The 15,334-nt window shown below is 39.1% G+C and overlaps 1 protein-coding gene across 2 annotated transcripts; it reads right to left on the bottom strand.

Annotated features, from left to right (window-relative positions):
* Positions 1-1,010: 1,010 nt before the first annotated feature.
* Positions 1,011-14,535, bottom strand: CCT8 (chaperonin containing TCP1 subunit 8). Of its 2 annotated transcripts, XM_068963641.1 has the most exons (15): positions 14,413-14,535; positions 12,401-12,491; positions 11,647-11,726; positions 9,951-10,100; positions 9,305-9,485; positions 9,130-9,191; positions 8,085-8,222; positions 7,198-7,376; positions 6,177-6,243; positions 6,013-6,100; positions 5,806-5,921; positions 5,189-5,260; positions 4,944-5,108; positions 4,528-4,647; positions 1,011-1,205 (listed from the first exon to the last, which is right to left on the bottom strand). In XM_068963641.1, the coding sequence occupies exons 1-15, from the start codon at positions 14,470-14,472 to the stop codon at positions 1,128-1,130; spliced, it is 1,647 nt and encodes a 548-aa protein (XP_068819742.1). In that variant the 5' UTR covers positions 14,473-14,535; the 3' UTR covers positions 1,011-1,127. The 2 variants fall into 2 exon arrangements, with proteins under 2 accessions (XP_068819742.1, XP_068819751.1); XM_068963650.1 differs by lacking the exons at positions 11,647-11,726; positions 14,413-14,535 and having other exon boundaries at positions 12,401-12,427.
* Positions 14,536-15,334: the final 799 nt, after the last annotated feature.

Below are 15,334 nucleotides of genomic sequence, written 5' to 3'. Positions count from 1 at the left end.
TCAATAAAATTAATTACCCCCAAAATTTGCTTTATCAGTAAGTTGTACTGACATACACTACCAGAAAACATTAAAGAAAGTTTCAGACTGCCTAACAAAACTTGAAGTGTTAGTTAAAATGAAAGTATTAATTTTATAACCATAGGGTATTTGATTTGGCAGTAACATACATGTAGTTCTGCTGCTGCCAAGCAGCCTGCATACGCTGGGGTGTTGGTTGAACTCAAGCCAGTGTTTCCAAGGCACATACAACTCTAAGGGCCTTAAGAATACCAAAACTGTCTAAACTTCCTGTAAGCTTCTCTATTAGAATTTCTTTTGATGAGTTTATATAAGGCCCAGTCAGCCATACTGCATCTGAATTCCTTTGAAATGCCAAAAACCGTATAAAAGTGTTATTCAGTGACCTCATATAACCAACACATAGTAGCATATGTTCTGTAAAGTAAGTTTACTTTTTAGTGTTCTTTGCTTTTTTCAAACCTCCACGGTATAAAAATTTATACGTTGAGGCATTTTTTCAGTTGCATTGTAAGTATCTTTTGTTCTCTGCTGCTAAAATATATGTATTTAAAGTCATCCATTCAACACATCATTCAGTGCTAGTGAAACAAGTCACCTGTCAGGGATTTTCAGAGCTGTGAAAAAATACTAAAAATCTAGTCCAGGGAATGACAGACTTCCTACAGAGCACTTCCTATAATTAGTAAATGTCTCAGAGGCCTTGCAAGCCACTTCGTCTCTGTCATAAGTCTCCAACTCTGCCTTTCCCTTGTAGAAAGCAGTCAGACAGGATGTAAATACCTGATCACATCTGTGTTCCAATAAAACTTATGTACAAACAGCAAGCCAGATTTATACTGCAAACAGACCCCCTGATAACTTGGGTGACTTCACTTAAGTGCCACAGTTTTTCATGAACAAAGGTGAGACAAAGCAGGTCATCAAGATCCAAGAACAGTGATCCTCAAAGAGGCTTTGATAATAACGTTTATTGCATCATCCATTCAAGGATACAAGATACAAACACAAAACACTTCTTAATTTAAGGAGAACATGAAAATATCAGGCAATTCCTATAGTACTACTACAAATACAACCTTCACCTACAGTAAAAATGAAACCATTCAGTCATTTTGGTCTTCATCCCAGTCTTTCTTCCCACTTGGAGGCTTGGGCCCACCCGCTGGTTTTGCCATGATGATCTGCAAAACAAAATTCACAAGAGTACACTTACAAACTCAAACTTTAGAATGAAGAGAAAGAATATTTTTCTGAGCCTGCTTTGTTATTAAACAATCATCACCAATGAGCAATCTGTTATTACACTGCATATGGAACACCAGCGCGATGTTGGTTATCATCCAGCAGGTGAGCTTTCCGTTTTCTGGACATTAACATCAACAAAATTCACATTCATTAGTGGGAGGCCTTCTAAGACATGCATTTCAACAACAATGTGCGGAATGTGAGAAACATCTGCATGCACCACTGCCATCAATCAGTTTGGCACCTGATTTGCTATTTATATATGAGATTCGTCTTGCCAACCATCTTTATCCCAATTTCCTTGTGGTTTAGGAGCTTTAGGTCCACCTGCCAGTTTTGCCATTATAATCTAAAGTGGTCAATAGGTAAAATATATTAAAGTTCAACAATGATATTTCCTAGTGTTCTTCAAGTACAAGAATTGTGTTTATAAACAGAAGTCCTAGCACCTAGCTGCCTGGAAACTTACATGCCAGAAGCCTCATTTATTGAGAATGCACTAACCCACCATTTTATAAGTATAACCATCTAGCATTTTTAAAGGATTTATGTTTGGGCAGAAAAACGTGGTTGCAGCTTTGGGGTCAAAGGAATTTGGGAGAAGTTAAAGTTAGTTGGCTTTCCACAGAGTAGAACTCTTAAAACCCTATACATAAACCCTAATAAGGAGTCCCCACCCCTTTTTAGAAGCTTTCATAAAGAAATTTAAATTCCTGCAATAACATTTTACCAGTGAGTTAAGTGTTAGTTGCTCAGTAACGTCCAACTCTGTGACCCCATGGACTGCAGCCCATCAGGCTCCTCTATCCATGAGATTTTCCAGGCAAGGATACTGGAGTGGGTTGCCATTTTCTTCTCCAGGGGATCTTCCCAACCCAGGGATCGAACCTGGGTCTTCTGCATTGCAGGCAGATTCTTTACCAACTTAGCTACAAGGGAAGCCCTTGTACCAACTAGGGATAAATTCAGATTGTATTAAAAGCAGCAAGTATAACTGTAGAACCTAAGTATACTTCAATTAAGAAAGCAGACTGATGGGCCTCTTTCGAGTTTCTGATTCAGTGGATCTGGGAATTTGTATTTTTAACAAGTTGTTAGATGACGAGGATGCTATGGATTAGGGAACAGTTTGAGAACTAGTGAATTAAACACCTGAACAAACACTAATCCGGCCCTACTACACTGTTCAATGCTGAAAACTTTTCAAGTCTTTTTCTAAAATCCATACTATGCAAAATTAGGTACAACTGCTCAGGTTAAAGCGTCTGCCTGGAATTCAGGAGACCCAGGTTTGATCCCAGGGTCGGGAAGATCCCCTGGAGAAGGAAATGGTGCAACCCACTCCAGTATTCTTACCTGGAGAATCCCATGAAGGGAGGAGCCTGGTAGGCTACAGTCCATGGGGCTGCAAAGAGTTGGACATGACTGAGCGACTTCACTTTCACTATACTGAAGAGTACAAGCTCGTTACAGTTGGATGGGTTCAAGACAGGTATGTACACAGTGCTAACAGCAAAAACAATGAACATCCTCCCTTAGGGTAAAACATAACAAGCCTTCCTAGGTTAAGAAGTACCTGTGTGAGAAAGGCACTTGTTATTGGCTAACTGGCATGCAAAATATTCCTTAGAAACTTCTACTGTGAGACTTTCTGCTTATCTCATGCTTCAGTCTATTTAGCTGCTCCTGTCCCCTTCTACTTTTTCTTGGGGCCCCCATTATCTCTGCTTACAAACTCCAAAACCATTTTTTTCTCAAAACTGTATGATGCACTGACATAAGAATGCACAATTACTAAATCCAGTCCATGGATATCCAGTTCCATTTCTGGGCATCTTACATAGAAAAGAGTTATTTAACGAAGTGAAACCTGTTTTTGCTGTCATTACAACCACCTGGTCCTTGCTTAGAGTAAGTCCAATCTCCTTTCCATTTCTATGTAAAACTCTTATCTCTTTTCCATTTCTACCTAAAATTTGCTTCTCCCAAGATTAATTTGGCATGATTTTCATTTAATGGATTTACACTATGGCTCTAGCAATTAAAATTTTCTACTCAATATTTAAAAATTATTCATTGGTTAATAATCACTCCTAGAATTCTGTAAGAAAATAGATTTCATTAAGTTTACTAGAAAACACTTTTGAAAAATTGTGATTTCTGATTTAACTCAATTTGAAATAGTCTTCACCACTTTTGCCTAATTCCTCAAATATATTAGCAGAAATACTATAATTTTAACACCTGAGGACCTTAAAACCCCCAAGACAAGATCTGTCACAGAAGAATGCTCTTAACCACCAGGCCGGCCCTGTCATCTCCACACTTCCTTGATGGTGGTACAGATTGTCGTCCAAACATTACCCCTCAGATGCCTTCCAAGAACCTGAGTGGATGCCTGAAACAGCACAGTAAGAACTCTCTATATATAACAACACTGTTTTTTCTCACCCGTACAAGTCTATCAATCAGGTACAATAAGAGTGTATTCAAGTTGGCAGCATCACTAACTCCTGTACTTTGGGACTGTGTGCTAAATCACTTCAGTCATGTCTGACTCTGCGACCCCATGGACTGTAGTCCACCAGGCTCTTCTGTCCATGGGATTCTCCAGGCAAGAATACTGGAGTGTGTTGCCATTTCCTTCTCCAACTTTGGGACCAGAAGTAAAATATGTTGATCTGATCACTGAAATGGCTAAGAGACAATGTACACAGCGTGGATATGCTGGATGAAGGGACAGTTCATGTCCTGGAGCAGGACAGCATGAGATTTCATCATGCTACTGATAACAGTGTGCAATCTGAAAAATATGAGAATTTTCCATATAGTAGTCTGGTATAATAGATGAATTGTGGGTAAAATGAAACCACAGAAAGCAAAACTGCAAACAAGGGAGAGAATACTGTAGTCTGTAATGTCTGCTTCAGGGTTTTATGACCCTTCCATATTCCATATGGAACTTCCTCCTTTAAGAAGGGTTTTTAAAACTATGAATCTAAATGAGATTTATTTTACCCATTTCAGTTCCCAAGTGGCAAAGGAGTCTTTCATTGGAAAAATAATTTTAAATTAGTTGAATCGATACTTTCAACACAACGTGTAACTATAACAGAAAAAGAGAACTTTTTGGGGGGGGGGGAGGAGGAGTACTTTACTTTGAATAGAAAGAGAACTGTGTTTTAGTCCCATGAAAATGTACTTTGAACTACATAAAAATTAGTATTTTTAAAGATCAATATTTCATTTCTCACTCACCTGATCCACTCTGAGAACAGTGACGGCAGCATTAGTAGCCAGTTTAATAGCCCAGTATTTTCCCAGGTAAGTATCTAGAACACCAGCTTCCAACATGTCCTTTACAGCAGGAACTTCAGCCTGTCAACAGAGAACTGTTTTTATGCTTTCATTCTAAAGGTTTACGTGAAAATATTTATACTCAATAATAGAAACATGGCTACTTGAATAAAACTAGAATAAGTAGCTAGGCCAAGTACAACCCTATATACACAATAAAGCAGAAGGATAACTAAATTCTCTATCAGACAAAATGAAAAAGCTATTAAGAAAATCCTGTGCTCACAAATCAGAACATTTTCTGATTTTCCTTTTACTGTCTATTTTTACATTGTACATTCACAAAATAAAGTTCACTTTTTTTCCCTCCCAAATACCTCAATATCTAATCCAACGTTTTTATTTCCTTCTTGATGTACTGCATAGAGTTTAGAGATTACTTCATTGGCCTTAACTCCAGAGTTTTCTGCCAGTGCCCGGGGAATAGCTTCAAATGCCTCTGCAAACTTCTTAATGGCATACTGTTCAAGTCCAGGACACGTCTAAAACAAAAACGTGCTCATTACTCAATTTTATTCAAACAAAAACAAGAAAGTCAGTTTATACACAGAAAGCCATGTACCTCTCCATACGATGTGATCTGTTTGGCTAATTCAATTTCTGTGGCTCCACCTCCAGGTACAAGACGTTTATCCTATAACGTATCGTTAAAAAAAAAGTTACCAAGAAGCAATGTCCAGTTTCCTAAATCTTTTCAGATTCCAGCACTCCACCAGTCTTAGAGGGTTAAATCTGATTCAGTTACAAATTTTGTAAAACTTGAATTCCAATTAAAAAATGGAGTGATCTGGACAAGCTATCTTACCTCACCATAAGGTCTGGTATATGAAAAAGAAGAATCAAAGTGAAGAATGGGAACAACACTGTGCAGTTACTTACTTTTCACAAATCCAGCAACAAGAATTTACTGGATAAACTGAAGTGCAACAGAAGAAAAACCACCATAAACTCTTTAAGACAGTCAAAAAAGGAAGCCTTGATTAGCTGCTCCTTTTCATATTTCATTTTAGAAAACTCATTAGCAACAAACACTTAAACGGAGTCTTACGGGAAAAGGTGCTGTGCTTTACAAAAGCCACTCGTGTTTTTCATTTTGAAGTTCTCAGGATATTTAGGAGTCTGCCAACTGTGTTTTTGAGGACTTAAAATTACTAAGTTACGATGAATGTTAATACTGACCCTTGTGAGAACTTTGAAAGTATTAACACCATCATCTACTGCCCTCTCTATATCATCCATCAGGTTGTCTGTAGAGCCTCGAAGCACTATGGTAGAAATGGCACCATCTTCCTTTTCTGTCAATAAATTAAATATATATTAGGAGATTAGTAAAAGAAAATGAACTCCCTACACATCAAATATGTACATTTTACCATGATTACTCACCATGCTTAAACACAACCACTTGTGTATCTCCCACCTCTGACAGGTAAACACTGTCACAATGCCCCATTTCTTCAAGGACAGGAGGATTCTGTGAGAAAACGATTCTTGTAATAAAATAATCTGAATAGGTTCAACTATCTTTTAATAGTGCCCAAAATACATACCAATCTAGGAAGAGCTGTAGCACCAACTGTTTTGCATAATCTTCTGAGATCCCATTTTGAGTTCAGCCTTTAAAAAACAAATCAAACGCCTTAACAGTAAAACACATGAGATTAAATATCATAGGGCCTCAAGGTTCAAGCTCAGAATAGGTCTGGACTGCACTGTGCAATTCAGCCACTTATGTTTATGGAATTATTCTAGAATTAACATTTTCAAGTCTCCTTAGGATGTCAAGGGTTTGTAGTTGTAAAACACAAAGGAAGCCCTGGCACATAGAAAACTTTTGCTTTACTCTGGGCAACTGAATGTTCCGTGAGAAAGAGAACAGTGATTTCCTCTGCCCATTATATTAAGAAAGGTGGGAACGGTTAAGTTGTCCAGCGTAATCCATAAACAAAGTTATGTTCCTAACCCCACACTCTAGCTAACAGTGTGTACCAGATTTGTGTCTGGTCTCTTAAGCTCTTCCTCTGGTCTGGAACACTCTTCCCTCTCTCTCTTCAATTAACATCTGTTAACTGGTCCTGCAGCTCTCAGTCTAAAGGTAGGTTTTCTCAGATATTTCCTGTTCCCCTAGACCAAGTGAAGTCCACTTGCTACACTGTCTAATACCTCATGCTGCTGCTGCTGCTAAGTCACTTCAGTTGTGTCCGACTCTGTGTGACCCCATAGACGGCAGCCCACCAGGCTCCCCCACCCCTGGGATTCTCCAGGCAAGAACATGGAGTAGGCTGCCATTTCCTTCTCCAATGCAAGAAAGTGAAAAGTGAAAGGGAAATTGCTCAGTTGTATCCGACTCTTTAGCGACCCCATGGACTGCAGCCCACCCGGCTCCTCCGTCCATAGGATTTTCCAGGCAAGAGGACTGGAGTGTGGTGCCATCGCCTTCTCCCTAATACCTCATACTCCCCACTTTTAACACGCTCAACAGTCTTCATGGTGTGCTGAATTTATTTGTTCACTGTTTCACCGCCCAAAGTCATTTACAATCTGGAGTAACAGAATGCAGTCCTCTCTTACCTCACCAACATGATATTGTATTTGTTTGCATAGTGAAGAGCCATGTCTGCCACTCTGCCACCTGTTACTACAACATTTGCACCAGTATCAGCAATAGCTTTGACTTGCGCATCCATGAGATTTTCTTCTCCCTTACTAAAATTCATCAATTCTTCAGCACTCTTTATCAACACCGTTCCCTAGCAAAATAAGCAAAGATTTTCTTTAAAACCATTTAATCACTTTGGTGTTCAAAGTCACAGAATAACATTAAACAATTTAAACATGCACATATAACAGAATACAAAATCTGTACGAAACTAACAGAAATGCAGCTTGCTCCTAGACCAACAACCTCTCCCTCCGCCACACTCAGCACTAATATATTTGCTCTTTGACAGGCACTTTTTGTGGAAAAATTAGAGAAACTCTATACTATGAGAGGTCAGGCAGATGTCCTGACATCTGTCTTCTAATGTCAACTAGTGTACTGAAATAACACTGTGGTTCTCAAACTTCCTCTAAAATGTGGACTAAATGACCAGGCCCATCCATCCCCAAACCTGTGTAATTTTAAAAGATATCAACCGCTCAAGATCTCAAGAATTCCAGGGATGAAATCAACAGTGACTTATAAACTTCAGACTTACTATGTATTTTCAATACAAACTTCCAATTATAACTGTTACTAACTTCAAACTATGTCAGCCCATTTTTGTTTCAGGATGCTACAGAACTTCAATGTTATTTAAAAAATTGCAATGAACAGCACACAAATACTCATTTTTTTCATGGAACATTTAACCTGGTGAATGCCATATTCACTAGATTAAGAGCAAACTCCACCTCAAAATGTTACTGAAAAGGAAGCCCAAGTTTTTACCTTCAAGATTCTGAAATCTACATACCTTAGTTTCTGTTATCATGCCATCAAACGGACAAGAGTACACTGCTATTTTTGCATCTTTGACAGATGTCACATCGCCTTCAGTTTCCTTCTTAAAAACCATACCATGCAGTACTGAGGAGGAATGCACACCAGAGCCCTGAGGAGTTGGATACCAAAATCTTCAATGATTTCATGAAAATAACATCAGGGCTAATTGACTGCTTCTACATGTACCAAAAATATTCATTACTAAATAATGTACTACAGCAAGGCAGGGACTCTTGGGGATGATGATACAGTGACGGACAGTAAAGCACAGCAGTCTGTTCACTGCAGGGATCACTTTGGCAATGAGCCACAGTTACGGACTGGGATACTGCAGTATACTCGGGGAAAAATCAAAGAACTGCTCTAAGCCATTCATTCACTCAGCACCAATGTACCAGACTGGACTGTCAGCGACAGGGACAGAACAGGGATCAACGCCAAGTTTCTGATTTCACACACACAAACCAGGTAACGGAGTAGGGGAGGCACTATATGGATGGTCAGAACACATGGCATGTATATCACACACACAGCTAGCGCACGTACTTATGTAAGTTAAATTTGACTACGTTAACGATCACATGTCTATGTGTAAAACCAATAGTTACAGGTTTTACTGTACCAATCACAATTTTCTATCAAGTATATACCCTTTAGATATTAAAAGTATGAATTTTATTATAGAGCAACAGAAAAACTTGAACCACATTCAAAATTTCCTTCTAAGCTCATTATTATAAGTCAGCATATATGAAGAACGCAAATAATTAGTATTTTGTTTATGTACTAAACCTTCCAACTGTTATGGAAAAGTGATGACAAGAATATGTTGATATCTTTTTAAATTCAAAGTAAAAGTATTACAATTTAGCAATATCAAAATCTTAAATGAAGGCAGGAAGTCTTAAGTGTCTAAAACTTATAAGGTAAAATTTAGATTAAGAGATTTTTGGGGGGAGTGGTGGGGGGAGAAAAAAAGACCTATCTAGATAACACTGATGCATTTCTAAACTTACCAGAATCTTACAAACTCTGATGTTATCAACATTGAAATGGCCAGAGTCAGGAAAAATGGATACTGTTAAGAAAACAAAGACATATCAAAAGATAAATTGGGAAAACAGAGAAAATATCTTAGCCACATGAAGACATTTTAATTTTGGATTTTTTCATTTACTGGTATATACTCACCACATGCCTGAGCTATAAGCTTGGCCAAAAACACTTCATTACCATATTGTTTACTCATTACAGAGGTATGAAGTAGAGATGACACTTCATCAACATCCCGTAGATTTTTTGCAGAACAACATACCAAGTCAGGAAGAATCTCATGAGCTTTTTTGCAGGCTATTTCATAACCTTCTATGACCTTAAATGTAAAGAGCAAAAATACTTCCTCAAAGGACATAATTTTGACGTGTCTTAAGTATCTCATTTTGGTAACCCAACAGATATGGTATTTTCAATAGAAAAAGACAAAACACACTCCCAGAGTAACATCCACAGCAAAATCTACTATTTAAGAGCACAGGCTTTGACAGCCCACATTTGAACCCCAACTGCCATTACTAGCTACTCGAACAAGGTTTTTCTAACTTAAGGCTCACTTTCCTTATCTGAAACAAATTGCGATTACTTTTAATAGGCCCCACTCACAGGGTTCTTGTAAGGACAGAATGAGACACTGCATGGGAAGCACATGTACTACAAACCCTGACACAGAGAAAAGTGCACAGTACTAGCTATTACTATAGTACTATCTTAAGTTTGAAACAATAGGTATACATACATAAGCAAATTTTAAACAGGGGTAGGTTATAAAATGGACACTCACCTCTGAAACTGACAGGCCAAGTCTGAGAAGCTCTTCAGCTAATTCCAGAAGAGCTCCAGCAAAAACCAGAACAAAGTTTGTGCCATCTCCAACCTCTTGCTCTTGCATGTGAGAGGCCATTACAATCATTTTTGCAGCAGGATGCTGTACCTGGTAGAAGGGGTTTGAATTTAAATAGCAAGTTAAACATTTGACCCTTAAAGCAGTATGAAAAATTTCCTTTCCATTTCTTCTTAAATTAACAGACTCCAATCTCCTATGGGTGAAGTAACTCTTCTGATCTCACCTATAGTGTGGTCACAAGAAGACAATCCAGGTACCCTTATACCCATCAGCACGAATGCACCACCATAAATGACAGTAACTTCACAGGGCACTTTCTTTCAACTGACTGAGGTCAGTCACTCAGTATGTACACTGTATACATAAGGTTCCTAACACGATTACAGGTTCACTAAATTAAAAAACAAAGTAATTCCAACCTAAAGCACTTTTAAAAAAAGGCTTCAGAGGTGCTAAAGTAGATGTCATTTAGCTTAGTGATAAGTCTCAATACTTATGTATATCCTCATTGAAAGGGGTTATCAATTATGGTCTAAAAAAACAAAAATATAAAATATTTCTTAAAGTGTATCAAAATTTGAAGTGGTCCTTCCCTAGAATTTAAGATGCTTTTAAAGAAATAAGCAAGGAGTGACAACTGACAGCACTGAGAAAACTAAATAGCCGACACTGGTTTATTACGAAGACAATATCCCCACCATACTTAAATAACTCCTGGGAACATCACAGAGTACAATGTTTAACCTTCATAATGACAAGTCCCTCCACAAATATCTCGTTGATCTGTTCTGTTCAATATTATTACTTTAACACTATATCATTATTTGGGCTTCCCTTGTGGCTCAGATGGTAAAGAATCTGCCTGCCATGTGGGAGACCCAGGTTCGATCTCTGGGTTGGGAAGATCCCTTGGGGAAGGGCACGGCAACTCACTCCAGTATTCCCTCCTGAAGAATCCCATGGACAGAGGAGCCTGGTGGGCTATAGTCCATGGGGTCACAAAGAGTCGGATACAACTGAGTAAGTGACACTCTCATATCATTACTTAAGAAGATGGAGAAAAGTTAACTTATCTATGGAGTTCTGACTAAAGAATTAATCCTGGTGCTTTAAGAAAAATTCCCTGAGACTGAACATATCCTTCAATTAGCAGCTGGCTGAGGAGTGGTTTTCCATGTGTGATCAGGCGCCAGACTGTCCTCATAAACCCGACTCTATACCATCAAAACTGTAGGTGAACAAAATTCCACCAACTGATTTAATTTCACGAACACAATTAAAACAAACCCATTTTAAATATCAGCTGTTTCTACATTATAGAATAATTCACTTTAGTGTCACGCTCTAAAGAAGACAACATTCAATTTTATATTATCGGCAAATATATATGTATATTTTATCACAACCAACCTCTCCATAAATAACAGGAGATTTTAACAGGAGCAAAGATGTGAAACATAAAGAGGATTCTCTATAATAATTAGGATTATCTATAGCATGAATTCTCAAGTTGGGAATTAAAAAAACCCCTTATTATCCAACGTGAATGAAATAAAGGTTATTTGATATTAGAATACACTGAATTTTTGACATCACCAAAACATTTCTTGGGTTTTTAAAAGAAATAACTTACTTCTAGCTCTCTTAAAATAGTCGCTGCATCATTTGTCACAAACAACTTCTCCAGATGGTTGATAACCATTTTGTTCATTCCTCAAAAATAGTTAGAAAAAGAAATCCATCATCACTCAAAACCCTTCTCCAGACACCAAAGAAAATCCAGTGAAGAAACAAAAATTTGCTATCCATTCCTTGAAATAACTTTGTAAGAACTCAAAACATACTACCTATTCTTAAAGCCACAGCTCAATGGCTTCCCCTGCCTGCACACCTGTATTTCTTTCCTGCCAATTTCATATTTTTTCAATCAACTTAAATTATATTGACATGTACAAGGACTAAAATTATTTACTTGAAAGTGTGTTTGTTTTGCTTATTCCATAAATTTGTATCAATTAATTCAGTTGATGGGAAGCAAGAGAGAATTTTTCTCCCTTAAATTATGTCATTTTACGTAAGAGAACTGTTCCACAGCTGTAACCATGGTACTACCTCAAACGTGAAAGCACCATAACTTTTCTATCCTCTCAATAGGACAAAAAGTAACATTTTGATTACAACTTTTCTAAAAAGATCCGAACAGCTGATTAAAGATTAGGAAAACTGTACAGGAGTTACTGAACTGTGAAAAAATTTTCAACGCCATAGTGTATTATGACTAAAACTCTCAATTTACATATAATATCCTCAAACAAGTTTCAAAGAACTACTACACAAAATTCTATTATAGTACTGTATTTTTTATAAAACATGAATTTAGAAATTACCATTTGGTCCATATGCTGTACGAGTTGTTTGGGCCAGCTCCTTGCAAGCCTGTATGTTCCTGTACACAGCCTCTTCTAATCCTGAAAAATGCTGTAGAAGAAAATTTCTGATTAGGCAGGACAATGAATCTCAATAATTTCTTCATCTGTAAAATAATAGTACCTGTCTCAAAAGACTGTTGATACTATCAAATGAGATTTATGTATGTAAAGCATGGTGTTTGGTGTTCCTATGATACCACAGATACCATCCTAATCCACAGATTTGTCCACAAATTGAATGAATAAGGCATGACATTTTTAGGGACCATGAGTACCTACTTACACATCAAAACATAAAGCTTAATTTTTTTTAGTTTAGTGAAAAGTGCAGAGAAGAGTGCTAAGCCTGATTAGAGAAACCATATGAACCATTGCAGATTATAAAAATCCCTTTCCAAAGTCTACCAATTCTTTCTAAAAGCTGAAAAGTGGTATGAATGTGATAAAACCTGAGCACTGTAGAGTCAACAGGTCTATGCTCAAAGGGAATTAACATATTTGCCTTATACATTTTTAGAACTAAAGCATACAGATTTTGAATTCTCGTTTGAACTGAAACAAATTGCTCATTTGTACACATTAATTCCAACGTGTATACACTGAAAACTGAACTGCTCACAGTACTCAAATTTTCAAGTTTTACAATGAACTTCTTTTAGACATGGGATTTACTTGTGAGTCTCAGATAAATTTCAAGAGCCTACTGTTCATGTGAACATCTTTTTTCTTACTGTTTTAACAAGTCAAACTCACTTCATCCTCAGTGAGTTTGGTCCCTTACTGGTCCCTTAGCCTGAAACATTTCTGCCTTTAATCTTGGCCACTAAGCACAGAGCTGAGAGTTCTTTCCTTAACATTTACTGTTCTACCCCAAACTTTCCTTCATAATTTTTTTTTAGAGGCGCACTTTCAATTTCCTTTATCATTATTTGAAATTATCCTTCTGCTTATTTGGTCACTTATTTCTGCCTCAGAAGAATAAAAAAAATACGGCCACTTCCCAACCTTTTTAAAAAAATTAGTTCATGTCATTTTCAGCAAAGCTCTTTCACCAATACTTACAGTAAACCTCCTTACCTACTAGAGTCACGTTATCCCCAAAGTGCATCCTCGCCAACAAGAAACCTAGTACCCTCAAACTGTTACCACAAATGGAACCACACTATCTACATTCCTTTAAGCACAGCAAGTCTGGGGGACAGTAAGGGAAAGCAACTATTTGAACATAAGAGACACACTTACAGTAGTGTGTCTAAGACATTAAAAACAAACAAACAAAAAACCATGCTGTTGAAATTACTTTCAAGATCTCGCCATAAAACAAAAGCTTTACTCTGTTGGTTACAACTATTTCCGTCCAATCTCCCCAACTGAAAGATGAGGAAAGTAAGACCCAGAGGATTAAGTTTTACCTCAAGCTGGCTAAGTTCAGAACAGAGCCCATTGGGATTTTAACTAAGATTTATCCTATAATGCACTATTTCTGCGAACTAAATGGGGAGCTCGCCGTTTCTCATTTGCAAGAGTTGCCTCGTCCCTCTCCTCCCTGGACCACCCACTCCTGGAGCCGTTTCGCAGTACTCAAAGCAACCTCACCTACGTTATTTCACCTACTTCGCGCCCCTCAAAGGAGAGCCTCCTCACTCCCGTTTTACTGACGGAGGAAAAATGCAAAGAGCGGCCTTCACACCCTGTAAGGCTACAAAGCAAAAAACGCGCCGCCTGCGGCCTCGTCGTCCACTCGCCGTTTCTGGCCGCTTGCCCCCCTCTCCTGGGTTCATAAAAAAAGAAAACTCGAAATGCCCGCGGCCCTCCGCGGCCAAGCTCTCCAAAGAACACCTCCCTTTCTGGAATCTTCTTTCCCTCCGACCGCTATGTCGGGTGGGCACGCCGGGCCCGTTGGTAGGCTTTCTTCTTGGCTGCGGCCGCCGCGGCTCTCCCACCTCACTCCCTCTTCTTCCTTTTCTTACCTTCGCTCCCTCCTTGAGCATCTGGGCAAAGCCCGGGGCCTTGGGGACGTGGAGCGCCATGACCAGTCTGCAAGGTGCCGTTCACGCGCCCTCTCAGAAGATCCTGGAAGAAGCGAGAGGCGCGCACAGCTTCCTGGGAACGTAGCGTGCAGCCGGCTCACGCCCCTCCTCTCTCTTCAGCCGGGCCCGCCCTTTCCCCCGGCGGCCTAGTCTGTGAAGCCTCGCGAGAAGGAGCAGTTCGCGCCGCCAGAACTGAGTTGACGATTCTCGATCTGGTCGATCGATGGGGCGGCTCGATCGGGCTGGGCCTTCTGTCTTCTTGCCGACGCACGCGTAGGCTGCCTGGCGGATGTGGCTCGCTCCCGGAGGTTGTTCCCTTCGCTTAGACTCTCAGGCTTTGTACTGGGGACTTTTGAGTTTTGTCAGTTTTGTCCTTGAGTTTTGCCACTCCTTCCAAGAGTAGCTTCCGTGTAAATCTTCCAGAGCTTCCCACGATATCAGCCAGGTGGGCACCCCTTTTTTCCCGAGGCCGAGGATCTGCCTTCATCCTCCAAATCTGTGGTTGAACTTGCGCTCAGACTTGGGCCCTGTAGCAGCTCTGGGGACTTGAAGGTGATAAATGAAAATCTGAAAGGAAAACTACGTACTGAGTGCTCATATGTGCCAGGCCCCGTTATTTGCTTTGTGTGCGGTATCTTAGCTAGTGGTCAATCTTGTATTAATTACTTTTGCAATTTACAAAAGGTAGTTTGTACAAGATCACAGCGCTAGTAGTGTTAAAACTAGGATTTCTACCCAGATTAGATTGCAAAATGCACGTTGTTAGGCAACTGTATTCCTCTTTCCTCCTTTTTTTTTCTTGTTTTGTGGCCGCCCCAAGGGCATGTGAGATCTTAGTCCCCCCCCCCCCCCAGGAGTGAAA

This window comes from Capricornis sumatraensis, chromosome 1, assembly GCF_032405125.1.
Source record: "Capricornis sumatraensis isolate serow.1 chromosome 1, serow.2, whole genome shotgun sequence".
NCBI lineage: Eukaryota > Metazoa > Chordata > Mammalia > Artiodactyla > Bovidae > Capricornis > Capricornis sumatraensis.
Note: the sequence above shows the minus strand (reverse complement) of the source record. Positions and strands in the feature narration are given on the sequence as shown.